General features: G+C 44.8%; 1 protein-coding gene across 1 annotated transcript in view; it reads left to right on the forward strand.

Moving 5' to 3' along the window:
* Window positions 1-890, forward strand: part of NDUFA1 (NADH:ubiquinone oxidoreductase subunit A1) — an 8,427-nt gene extending 7,537 nt beyond the window's left edge. The window contains exon 3 of the mRNA XM_044682568.1: window positions 780-890. Within this exon, the coding sequence (XP_044538503.1) occupies window positions 780-803 (24 nt within the window). The 3' untranslated portion in view covers window positions 804-890. The remainder of the gene's footprint in view (window positions 1-779) is intronic.
* Window positions 891-12,401: the final 11,511 nt, after the last annotated feature.

Below are 12,401 nucleotides of genomic sequence, written 5' to 3' on the forward strand. Positions count from 1 at the left end.
CTCTCTCTCTCTCTCTCTCTCTCTCTTTCTCTCTCTCTCTTTCTCTCTCTCTCTCTCTCTCTCTCTCTCGGAATTACTACTGCATATTGGTTCCAAGGTAAAAGAGCAGTAAAGGCTAGGTAGTGGGGGTTTAGTGACTTGCCCAGGGTCTATGTCTGAGGCCACATTTGAACTCAGGACTTCCCAATTCCAGGCCTGGCTCTTTATCTACTGAGCCACCTAATGACATTTTGGTATATGAAAGCGCTGATTTCTTTTGGTAGATGGCCTTAGTTTTGTTTTATAACTTAAATGGCTCTTGCAGGAATAATATTTCAATAATAGAACTCCCAGATGAGGAAGCCCTCTTTACCTATGTCAGTCTTGTACCTTCACTATAATTTATAATCTTAAAGTTGCCTGGAGCATTGAGGAGTTAAGCAGTGGGTCCAAGGGTCACTTAAGCAGTATATACATTGGCAGAGGTGGGATTTGAACCTAGATCTTCCTGGCTCTGAGGTCAGCTCTTGCCTATCTTCCATAGTGTGTTTCATCACTTATCATATATACATCTGAAAATTGCTACAAGTCCTTTTGGAAATAAGCAGGATGTATGATTTTAAAATATGTATAATGGTACATGTAATAATGGATATATTGAAATAATTGGTTTTTATGTCAATTTAAATGCAGGTAGGGAGTGACAGCTACTTTGTAGAAAGAGTTAGAGATGAGAAATGTTGACCTTTCTTCAGAGGTGAAGGGATTCACATATATTTCCCCTTTAAATTGTTTTTCAGGGGTTGGACAACTTACCCGAGTAACCATAACTTGACCGATGACGGCCACCATCTGACTGCAGAAAGAATATATCATATGTTGGCTGGTGCACATTAAAGACAAAACAACTACCTGGAGAGCAGGTCTTTTTTTGCGTTCGACCCACACCCCCTTCTTGGCTTTTTTTAGAGAGACACATCCATGAAATTGGACTCCGGGTTCACTCACAAGGCCTCGGAAATCCAAAGTAGGCTTCCGGTATCATAAGTATTTCAATGTGGTGGAATCAAGGTTTCTTCAGAGAGGGCTAAGAAAGCCTGTGGAAAGAGATCTAATTGCTTTGGTTCTCTTTTCTGGAGGAATTTGTTCCTTTTGTCAGAAAAATAAAGTGAGTTATTCAGTTTTGGATCTTTTTGAAACCCTTTTTACTAATTAGCTCAAACACCTGTTTGGAAGGCAGCTGCCTGAAAAAGAGATCCTTCTCTGTCAACCAGTTGGCCTGCCTAGGTACAAAAACAAATCTAAGACTCATAGAATGTTGTGGAAATAATCCCAGAAAGTTCAAAAAAGCAAGTTGGCACTAACATTCTAGGGAATGAGCATTTATCAGCCAAACCCAAGGGACCTTTGAGTTGTTCAAGCCCAACAGTCAGTAGCAGACAGCTTCAGGGACTCTGGGAGGTAATCAAATGATTAAAAATTGCAAAAGTTCATCCAAGACTAAATCATCAAGGCCAGCCCAATTGGGTCAAGCCTTCCAACATAAATTGTTGAGAGTGGTCTGACCCTTCTACTCAGTGCTGACATTTGTAGTGGGGTTATTTAGTCTTGTCCAACAGCTAATAGCTTAAACCAAGAGGCATAATAAATTACTGTAGATTCCGCAGTGAACATTAAGTAAGGGATAGGGCTTGTATTTTGTCATGGGCAGCTGGTTGGTACAGTGGTTATGGTGCCAGGCCTGAAATCAGGAGGACCTGAGTTCAAATCTGCCCCCAGACACCTCCTAGCTGTGTGACTCTGAGCAAGTTACTTAATCCTGTTTGCCTCAGTTTCCATTCCTGTCAAATGGAGCTGGAGAATCAAATGGCAGACCACTCTAGTATTGGCAAGGTGCCAGATAAAAGGCAAAAGGGGTCACCAAAAAGTTAAATGGGACTGGAAAATGACTAAACAAAACCACTTGTATTTTGTCAGAGAGTGTGCTTTAAGTTTCTGATATTTCTTTGAAAGATCATTGCCCAGGAGGACTTGGGTCCAAATTTGGCCTTGGACACTTCCTGGCCATGTGATCCTTGGGAAGTTACTTAATCCCAATTACCTAGCCCTTGCCAGTCTTCTGAGAATTAGTACTAAGGCAGGAGGTAAGGGTTTTAAAAGAAAGGAAGAAAGATCATTGCAAAAGGATTTTAATTTTTAATCAAGTTTAAGTTCCCTCTGACAGAAGGCAGAAGCATTTCTTTTTATAAGTTTTCCATAGTGCCCATTTGAAAGACACTTTAGACATTTAAAGGTTCTTTTTCATTAGGACAAACAGCAATGGCTACCAATTCTTTTAATTGAAAATAGTGTGTGGAGTAAGGAAAGTTGTGTTGGGTTTGTTACTAAAAGTAATCAGAGGGGGCAACTGGTGGCTCAGTGGATTGAGAGCCAGGGCTATCGGTGGGAGGTTCTAGGTTTAAATTCAAAATTGAACTCCTCTACCTTCACCATCAGCTCTACAGCTTATGATTTTAAGGAACTGAGAAGTTAGGGAACCTCCCCAGAATCTCACCACAAGGATATGGCAAAGACTGGTTGTCTTTTCTCTGAGGCCAGCTCTCTATCTGCTACATCATACCACCTTTTATTTCTTCTTTACCCTTTAAAAATTCAGTTGAAAATTTGGCCCAGTTAGACGTCTCAAAGAAATCAGATACCCAGACAACTTCAGGCCTAAACCTGCCCTTATCTTTAGTTACCTCGGATGGGGCAGGACCAGTAGGAGGAAGGGTGTGGCCAAACTGCTCCCTGAGGTTTCATCAGCACTGTTAGGAGTTCATGATATGATGATGGCTTTTTAGCATCTTAACAAATGTCAAGGAAAGTCCTTTTTTTAAATTTTTATTTTTTAGAAAAATTTTCCATGGTTCCATGATTCATGTTCTTAGTTTCCCTTTCACACACCCCCACCCCCAATAGCTGATGTGCTTTTCCACTGGTTTTAACAAGTGTCATCTATCAAGACCTATTTCCATATTATTGGTGTGGTTGTTTAGTGTCTACATCCCCAACCATACCTGCATCAACCCATGTGTTCAAGCGGTTGTTTTTCTTCTGTGTTTCCTCTCCTGCAGTTCTTCCTCTGAATGTGGGTAGTGTTCTTTTCCATAAATCCCTTAGAATTGTCCTGGGTCATTGCATTGCTGCTAGTAAGAAGTCCATTACATTCGATTTTACCACAGTGTGTCAGTCTCTGTGTACAATGTTCTTCTGGCTCTGCTCAAGGAAAGTTCTCAGGAAGCCCTTGGCCTAATGAGAAAAGCTTGATGAAACCATCTGTCAGGGAGCCTCAGAGCCCTCAAGATTCCTCTTCTGGAGTTTTGATGGCACTCAGAGTTAGGGCAGAAAAGTCTGCCATCTGACAAAGGAGAATGGGACCAGCCTTTGAAAATGATGCTTCCAGGGTAATAAATTCAGACAATCATAATACAACCTCGCCTTCTGGCTTAGCTGTTAAGACAGATTAATGTCAGCTCCCAAACTAGTGTTTGAACTTCTAAAGGCACTCTTTTTTTAATTCCAAGTTTCATAAACATCAACAAACACGAACATTTCAACATCCAAAGAAGAACAGAGAAAGGACAGCTTGTGATTCTGATCCAAGAGGTAAAGTCAGTTTCTGAACTTAAGACTTTTCTGGTAACAACTCTGATGTGTTACTGCAATTTCACAGATGAGGAAGCTAAGCCACATATTGGGGAAATGACTTGCCCAGGGCCACACAACTAGCTAAGTGTTAGGCCAGAACCTCCAACCTAGGTGTCATACACCTTCCATTTGGTCATCCTGCTTCTAGACATATATCCTTGTCAAGTATACAGGGAAAGTGGCAATATTGTTTTCATTTTATAGACTGGGGCCTGAGACTCATGAACTCAGTGGACTTAAGCCCAAAGGCATTTGAGGAAAGCCCATGTAGGCCTGTGCCTTATAGACCCAATTATCTCACCTATATAACATTTAGTCAGGTAGTAATAAAATTGCCCTTAATTGCAAAGGTTATACTCATTTTGTAGATGGAAGAAAAAGAAAAAAAACTCAATTTTTCTGGGTCTTTGTTTCCCCATCTGTAAAAGGCGGGGTTGCATGTGAAAGTCCTAGTTCTTTGTGGTCCTGAAGGTAGATGAGGAGAAGATGGCTAGTTCTAGTAACCGCTATTTATGTTTGCAAACTGCTTTGTAGACATTGTTTTCATTTGATACTCACATTTTTTTTTTCATTATAACCCTTTTCTACTAAAATACACATTAAGAACCAATTTTTCTTTTGGACAATTAAGGAATTACCATTGAAATTATGGAAAACTCAATGTTATCTTTGAAAAAAATGATATCATAGCGATAACTTAGTAATGGGTGAATTTTATTGTTCTCTGAATTCAGTAGACTCAAATATCAGTGTTCCCTGGGTCTCCCCAGCAGTTGTCTAAAATACAGACACATATTGATGTAATCCAAAGGGGTCAAATTTGAGACCTAAAAGCCAATGGGTCTTCCAAACTCTTGACTAAGGCTTTAACCAGATTAAGACATAATTAGAAAATGTGTAATGAAATAAATAAAAAATACCATACAACACAGATAATTGGTGATTTTCCAAGTCAATATTCTTGCAGCCTAAGGGGATCCATTTTTATTTGTTTGGAACCATTGGTGATCTCAACAAATCAGCAAGCACAAGCATTTATTAAGGCTAACTATGAGACCACACATTTGGTTAAGTCCTGAGAGATCAAATTCATGCAAAAAAGATGGTCCCTTACCTCAAAGAATTTACATTCTAATAAAGGGGAGTCAATACATAAGATATAAGATAACACGTAAGAAGAGATACTCAACCTGAAGTCCATGATTTCTATTAATATTTTGATAACTGTGATACATTTTTTGAAGTTGCTAGGTGGTGCAGTGCATGGGGCATTGGGCCTGGAGTCAGATCTCAATCTAAGTCCAATCTCAGATACTTAGTAGCTGTGTGGCCTTGAGTAAGTCACTTTGCCTCTGTTTGCCTCAATTTCTTCATTTATAAAATAGGGATCTTAGTAGCACCTACCTACCAGTGTTGTGAAATTAAAATGAGTTAATATCTGTAAAGTACTTAGCACAGTGCTTGACACATGTATGGTCAGCTCTTGGAAGTACTTATTCCCTTCCCCACTTTTCAAATGGAAAAGTTAAAACCCAGAAAATTTTAGTGACTTTTCCAGGCTCACCCAGCAGATTTGAACTCAGGTCTTCCTAACTCCAAGTTCATTCTATTCGTTGTTACCTTGACGCTAGAGAATAATCCTTTGCTTGAATGGAGAACGAGGCAAGTTATATGCAATAAGATTGGCAAGAGTGTCAGCCCAGGTCTCTGATGTCTACCTTCCTGGCAGGGTCCCCGGGCTGGTTTCAAGGCCCATGCCCAGGAGAACAGGCCTCTTTTCGTGGTGCCTTGAAGGTATGTGGAAGGAGCTAGGGCCAAGCCTTTGAAGGGAGCAGGACAGATGCCAGAGAGGTCCTGGAACGTGTGTTTAGTCGGATCTGACTCTTGGTGACCTTTGGGTCCTACTGTCCAAAGATACTTCCCTCAGCAGTAGATCAGGCCCAGCACACTACTCCCTGAGCTGCTGAGCTGCCTCCTAGGTTTCGTACTAGCGGTGCAGAAACCAGTTATTTCCCTTGGTTCTTTGGGGGCGAAGGGGCAGTCAGTCCAATAGGCCCTCCAAAAGGTCCATTATCCCAAAGGTCTAGGCTGCAGTTTCTCCTGAGTTAGCAAACAGTGGAAAAAACACTGAGGAAGACAACCTGAATTCAAATCCTGCCTGATACTTGCTCCCCATGGGACTTTGGACAAGTCACACTACTTGAGTGCTGCCTCCACCATCCCACCTCACTACACTGGCCAGCTATTCAGGACCAGTGACCCTCCTTGACTTCTGCCTCCCCACAATGATATCTTCAACATCAGAGTGAATCCTGGGACTGAGCTAGCTGACCAGGTTGGGGCTGAAACAACAATCTCTAACCAGCCAGGCACCCCCAGGATTCCAGTGACTCTTGCCTTAATCTTGGGCAATTACACCGCCAGCCTTTGCCTTGACAGTTAGTACACAGGACATCTCTTCCTTCTTTTTGCTTTTTTTCTCCCTGTCTCCCCTTCTACCTCTTCTCAGGGACTGATAACCAAATCAACATTACCATCACTACCTGGGGCCCTGGCTTCAGGGACTTACTCCTTGCCCTGGCTACCACTCCCTGATCTGAAACTCATATCCATGTCGACCCCATACCCTTACTGTGTCCACATCCTGACTTTCCATTGATTTTTTAAAAATCAAATAGGAGTTAAGTGACAAGGTCACACAGCTAGGATTTGTCTGAGGCCAGATTTTAGTGAGCTCTAACTGAATCCAGGCCCTGTGCTCTATTCCCTGCACCCAAGCTGGCCTGCTGTCCTTCAGTTGGACCCTCTGAACCTCCTTTTCTGGGATCTTTGTATTTGATTTTCTGTATGTGCATGTCATTTCCCGGGGGAGGGGTGTCTTTGGGCTCTGGACTTACAGTGACTAGGTTTGACTCACCCCAAGGGGGTCAGCCTCTCTTTGACTCACCTGCCCCATTCCACTTAAACTTAAGGGAAGTCTGCAGAGACTTGTCTAGGTTTCCCCGAATGAGAGGAGTAATAGGCCCCTAAACTCCTGTATGGATGGTAGGGAACAAGCCCCAAACTAATGCTCTGATAATCGATTCTACTCCTTCAGCTCTGCCCCAGAAGGTGGGATGGGAAACTGCCGGACAGCCACTGTGCACATCCACCTTAGGCTGGTTTATTCTTGTTTTTAAATCCTTATTTTCTGTTTTGTTAATACTCTAAGAATAATAGAAGGGAAAGGGCTAGGCGATTGGGGTTAAGTGACTTGTCCAGGGTCATATAGCTAGGAAATATCTAAGGCCAGATCTGAACCCAGGTCCTCCCAACTCCAGGCGTGGTATTCCATCTAATGTGCCATTTAGCTGCCCTGCATGTCTTTTTTTTTTTTTAATTTTAAGCCCTTACCTTCTGTCTTAGAATTAATAATGTGTGTTGGTTCCAAGGCAGAAAAATGATAAGGGCTGGGCAATGGGGATTGAGTGATTTGCCCATGGTCACCCAGCTGGGAAGGGTCTGAGGCCAGAAGAACTATTCTTTATACCAAAATAAAAAAGCAGTTTTAGAATAAATATGGAATTTATTATATAGTATAATTCTAAATGAATTTAGATTTAAAAATATATTTAGAATCAGTATTGGGTGGTTCTCTTCTCTCCGTGGGTCTCAGTTTCCCCAGCTCAGTTAGGCAAGATGATCACTAGCCTGAGAGAGCTGGGATTTCTCAATTCTAGAATCAGGACAGCAGGCTGTTCTCAACAGCTTATCTTGCCAGGAAGAATACAAACTCAGTGGAAGGTCCTGGGTTCAAATGTGACCTCGGGCACTTCCTAGCTGTATGACACTGGACAAGTCACTTAATCCCCATTGTCTAGCCCTTCTGCTTTAGAACCAATACTGATTCTGAATATGTTTATATATGTATTCTAAAGAATAACTAAATCTACAAGGATAATAAATAAATTCCACATTTCTTCTAAAACAGAAGGTAAAGCTTGGAACCGAAGACACTGCCTTTTCAGGGGCAGCTAAGTGGTTCAGTGGGTGGAATGCCCACCCAGGTAACGAGGGAGGTGCTCGAGCAGGCTGCCCCCGCCCTCACAAACTCCTAGTGGGGCAGCAAGCTCCGATATCAAAGGCAGCCTGAAGACAAGGTCTGACGGGGCCCCCTTGTTCTTTTACTGAATAGAAGCCAGACACAATTGCACTCTATCTTCTCCCATTGGCTGGAAGTGGCGTTGTCAGGACAACCATTGCTTGTCAACATTCCATCTAGAAGCCCAGCGTAACAGCTGCTGAATGAACTCATCCAGGGAGCCCCAACAGCTGCAGCTGACCAGTGGGAAAAGGTTCCAAGCCAAGGACCTGGTTGGTCAGGTAGGCAGGGATGGGGTTGGACTCTCACCCCCCACTGGGGGCCCCCTGTACCTGCCTGGGTTTCCAGCCTTCCCTTCTTCCTTATTGGCCACTTTGGGTTCTGCTGGGGCAGAAGAGAGGGCTCTGGACGGGGAGGTGTTTCTGGGGTTGGAAAAGTGGCCAAAACTCCGGAGAAAAGGTATGAGAGGATGCCTTCCCCTCCTTCCTCGTTGAGGTGGGAATCAAAGGCAGATCCTCTGAAATGTGTTCCACTGGGTTTCTCTCTTTTTGGTTAATTCTTTGTTAGAAGGAATGGGCCTTTGGGAGGGGAAGGGACAGGAAGACAATGTGAAAACAAGAGATCCCGAAAGCCATATCTCTTAAGCCAGACTGGCCCAAGGGAAAGGGGATGTCACCTGCCCTCATTCCCACCCTACCACCTCCTCTCTCCACCTCTGGACCCTGCAGCTTCTGGCTACACAGGGTTCCTCAGTCATACACTCTAAAGCCTGGCCCCAGTTTGGCAGGGCCTTGGTCTGTGAGCTTAGGACTTGAGTTCAAGCAGAAGGAAGTGATCCAGACTCAGATATGTGTGTCATCCTCTCCCACCCCCAAGCTGGGCTTTCACTGCCCCCAGCCTCATGTGTTCCATCTCTCCAAGCCTGTCGAGCCTTGTCTCTGACAGAGCAGCCCATAGTCCTGTTTCAGCAGTCATCTGGCATCCTAGTGCCTTTGGGCCCAGCCAGGGAGTCCTTCTCACTGACCTTTTCCTTTGGCCCCAGTATCTCAGTGGCCTTAGTTTACTCAGACCAGAGCTTGAACTTCCTGACTATTCTTTTAAGTTTTGAGTTTTTCCTTTTTAAACCCTTACTTTCTGTCTTACTAATAACTAAGACAGAAGGGGGGCAAGGGCTAAATGAATAGGTCATGCAGCTAGGTAGTGTCTGAGGTTGCATTTGAACCCAGATCCTTCTGCTGACTTCAGGCCCTACACTGTGCCCCCTAGCTGCCCCAGCTCATTGGCTTCTTTATCGACTTGCCCCTTTTCTCCCATCAGAATCATAGACTTAGAGCTAGATGGAACCCTAAAAGTTTTCTAGGCCCAATGCCATATTTTACAGATGAAAAAACTGAGGTCCCAAATGGCCAAGAGACTTGCTCTAGGTCACGTGGACAGTAAGGACTGGAGCCAGTTTGTGGACCCTGGGCCTTGAGCTTGGCCTCCCTCATTTGCAATTACAGGTGGGTCCCCTTATCCACAGTTTTGCTTTCCAAGGTTTTAATTATCCAAGGCCAACTGGGAGCGCTGGAAGCTGGCCCAGAAGCACCAGAAGTCTGGCTAGAGGTTCTGCTGGGAAGCCCCAGAAGCCCTCCTAAGGCAACTGTGTGCCCCAGGGCAGGCTTTTCAGCTTGTACTTCTGCTTTTGTTTAGGTTTTATTTGGGGGTGAGGGATAGGGTCTATGGAGCAGGGACCTGAGGGCAGGAACAGGGCTCAGCAGGTGCTTCCTGTGTGGCAGGTAGGTCTCTCCTGTCCTGGGCCCTGCAAGCTCCATGTGGGCCCCCAGGCTTGGATTTCTGGCTGTCCCTCCTATGCCAGGACCCTTTTTCTCTCTCTTATTTCTCTCACTTTCCTTCTCTCTTTCTCTCCCCCTCTTTCTCTCTCCCTCTTTTCCTCCATCCCTACCTTTCTCTCTCTCTCTCCTTCCCCACTTTAAACCTTTGCCTTCTGTCTTAGGATCAACACTGGGTATTAGTTCCCATGCAGAAGAGTGGTAAGGACTAAGCAATAGAGTTAAGTGACTTGCCCAGGGTCACATAGCTAGGAAGTGTCTGAGGCCAGATTTGATCTCAGGGTCTCCCATCTCCAAGCCTGGCTCTCTAGCCACCTAGCTGCCCCCAACTCTGTTTCTTTTGAACCATTATTCACTTTTCAGTCACACAGGCCCAAGTGATAACTCGTTTATCACTTGAGAAAAATCTCAGTTTATTGAGGCAGCTGGGTAGCACAGTGGATAGACCTAGAGACAAGAAGATCTGGGTTCAAATCTGTCCTCAGACATACTTCCTAGCTGCATGACCCTGGGCAAGTCATTTAACCCCACTTGCCCAGCCCTTACTGCTTTTCTGCCTTAGAATTGATAGTAAGACATAATCTAAGGGCTTAAAACAACAACAGCAGCAGCAACAATAACTCCAGTTATGTCATTATCCCACTTGGGGCTTCGGTACAGAGACAGCCAAGGCCAAAAGATGAATGTTCCCAACTTCCTCAACCTTTCTGGCAGTGTGCCCCCGAGCTCCTCATCCAACATGTCTGTGCCACACTCAAGTTTCTGATATCACAAGTCACGGAGCAGCCACCAGTGCCGAGAGATAGAGTGAGCTTTCTCAACACGAGTTCCCTTAACCAAAGAACTCCTAGGTTTTGTCCACAACAGTGACAACTTGGGCTGTTCACAGTTCACCCCTTCTTCGAACTTCAGTTTAACGTCATCTTCATCAGACTGTCAAGCCTCCAACAAAGCCAACACATTCTTCCAAACCCCAGTGATTCTTCCTCCTTCTTCTAAGGTCCCCGTTTCCAGTTGGGTGAAATGACAAAAACCTCATATTGTCCTGAAGCGCTTCAGTTTCCTGCCCAGGATCCTTTAGCCCCTACACGCCCTTTCCAGCTTTCTTTTGATGATATCATTTCTTTTTGAACCCTGACCTTCCGTCTTAGCATTAATACTGTGTATTGATTCCAAGGCAGAAGAGCGCAGTAAGGGCTAGGCCATGGGGGTGAAGTGACCTGCCCAGGGTCACACAGCTAGGAAGTGTCTGAGGCCAGATTTGAACCCAGGACCTCCCCTCTCCAGGCCTGGCTCTTTATCTGCGCCAAGCTACCTAGTTACCTCAGGGACAGCATCACTCTCATGCACATGAGACATCCCACACAGGTAGTGGCCCAGGGGTTCAGGAAGCCTTAGCAAGGCAAACACCCCAAATATCTGTTCCAGAAGGGCAAAGCATCTCCTGATTGGCCAGACCAGGCCTCACAGCATTATGGTCAGCCAGCCATGTCAGTCAGGAGGCATGTATGTGCCAGGTACTGTGCTAAATGCCTAGGCTAGAAGGAAAGGCAAAAATAGCCACTGCTCTCAAGGAGATTACATGTTCATGGAGGAGACAACACATCCAAGACCCCTACAGTGTAAGCAGAAGGGGATCTCAGAGGGGAGGAGGCAGGGAGGCCAGAAAAGGCCTCCTGCCAAAGGTGAGGTCTTAAAGGGAGTCAGGGAAGAACATCAGTGAGGGGATTTAGGACAAGAGGGTTGACATCCTACAAGTGGAATGTGAAGAAGTGTAAGAAGACTGAGAAAGGGAGGAAGGAGCCAGTTTGTGAAGGGCTTTAAAAATCAGAGCATTTACTGGGAAAATAAAATATTACAAAAAAGGTAAAAATCGGAGCAGTTCCCATCTGATCCTGGAAGTGTCAGGAAGCCGCTGTAGTTGGCTTTTGAGGCAAGCAGGTATAAAGTGTTCATGTCTGTGCTTTGGAGAATTCATTTTGGCAGTGAGGGGAAGATGGCCTGAAGTGGAGAGTTGAGGCAAGGAGACCGTTCAGGAGAAGAGAATCAAGGACTACACCAGGGTGGCGGCAAGTGCTCTGAAAGCAGAAATGACAAGGCTTTGCCAGCAGTTTGGATTGTGGGATTGACTGTGAAGTCTGGGGTGGCACTGAGGAGGCAGTCTTGGGGCTTGAAGGGCAAGGATGACGGCACCTTTGACAGTAACAGGGAAGTTGGACAAGGAGAGGGTCTGGGAAAAGACAATGGGTTCAGTTTTGGACCATTGAATGGAAATTGCCTCTGGGACTTGAGATGTCAGACAAGACAGTTGATGATGAAGGTCTGGAGCTCAGGAGAGAGGCTAGGTCAAGCTGTATGGATCTGGCTGAGTCTTGTTTGTGGAGAGACAGTAATTGGACCCATGGGAGTGGAAGAGATCTCCAAAGAAAGCAAAGAAAAGGGCTTTAATATGTGCAAAATGCAGGCACTGATTAAGGAACTAGCCCTTTCAGGCCCCCCAAATCAGAGTGGCAAAGGACAGAAAAACACCCAGAGCCAAAAGAATTCAGAAGGGGCCACGGGAATGAAAGGGATGCTTTCGTTACTTCCTTGTTCAAATGAATAAAGCCATTTTAAAAACTGTACAGAATAGGTTTCATATAAAATATTTTTGGAGGGCAGCTAGATGGCATAGTGGAGAGGACCCTGGGCCTAGAGTCAAGAACATCCAAGTTCAAATGCAGCCTGAGACACTTTCTAGCTGTGTGACCCTGAGCAAGTCATTTTATGTCTGTCTGACTCAGTTTCCCCCTTTTGTAAAATGACCCGGAGAAGGAAAT

The sequence above is a fragment of the Gracilinanus agilis genome, chromosome X, assembly GCF_016433145.1.
Source record: "Gracilinanus agilis isolate LMUSP501 chromosome X, AgileGrace, whole genome shotgun sequence".
In the NCBI taxonomy this organism is placed as follows: domain Eukaryota; kingdom Metazoa; phylum Chordata; class Mammalia; order Didelphimorphia; family Didelphidae; genus Gracilinanus; species Gracilinanus agilis.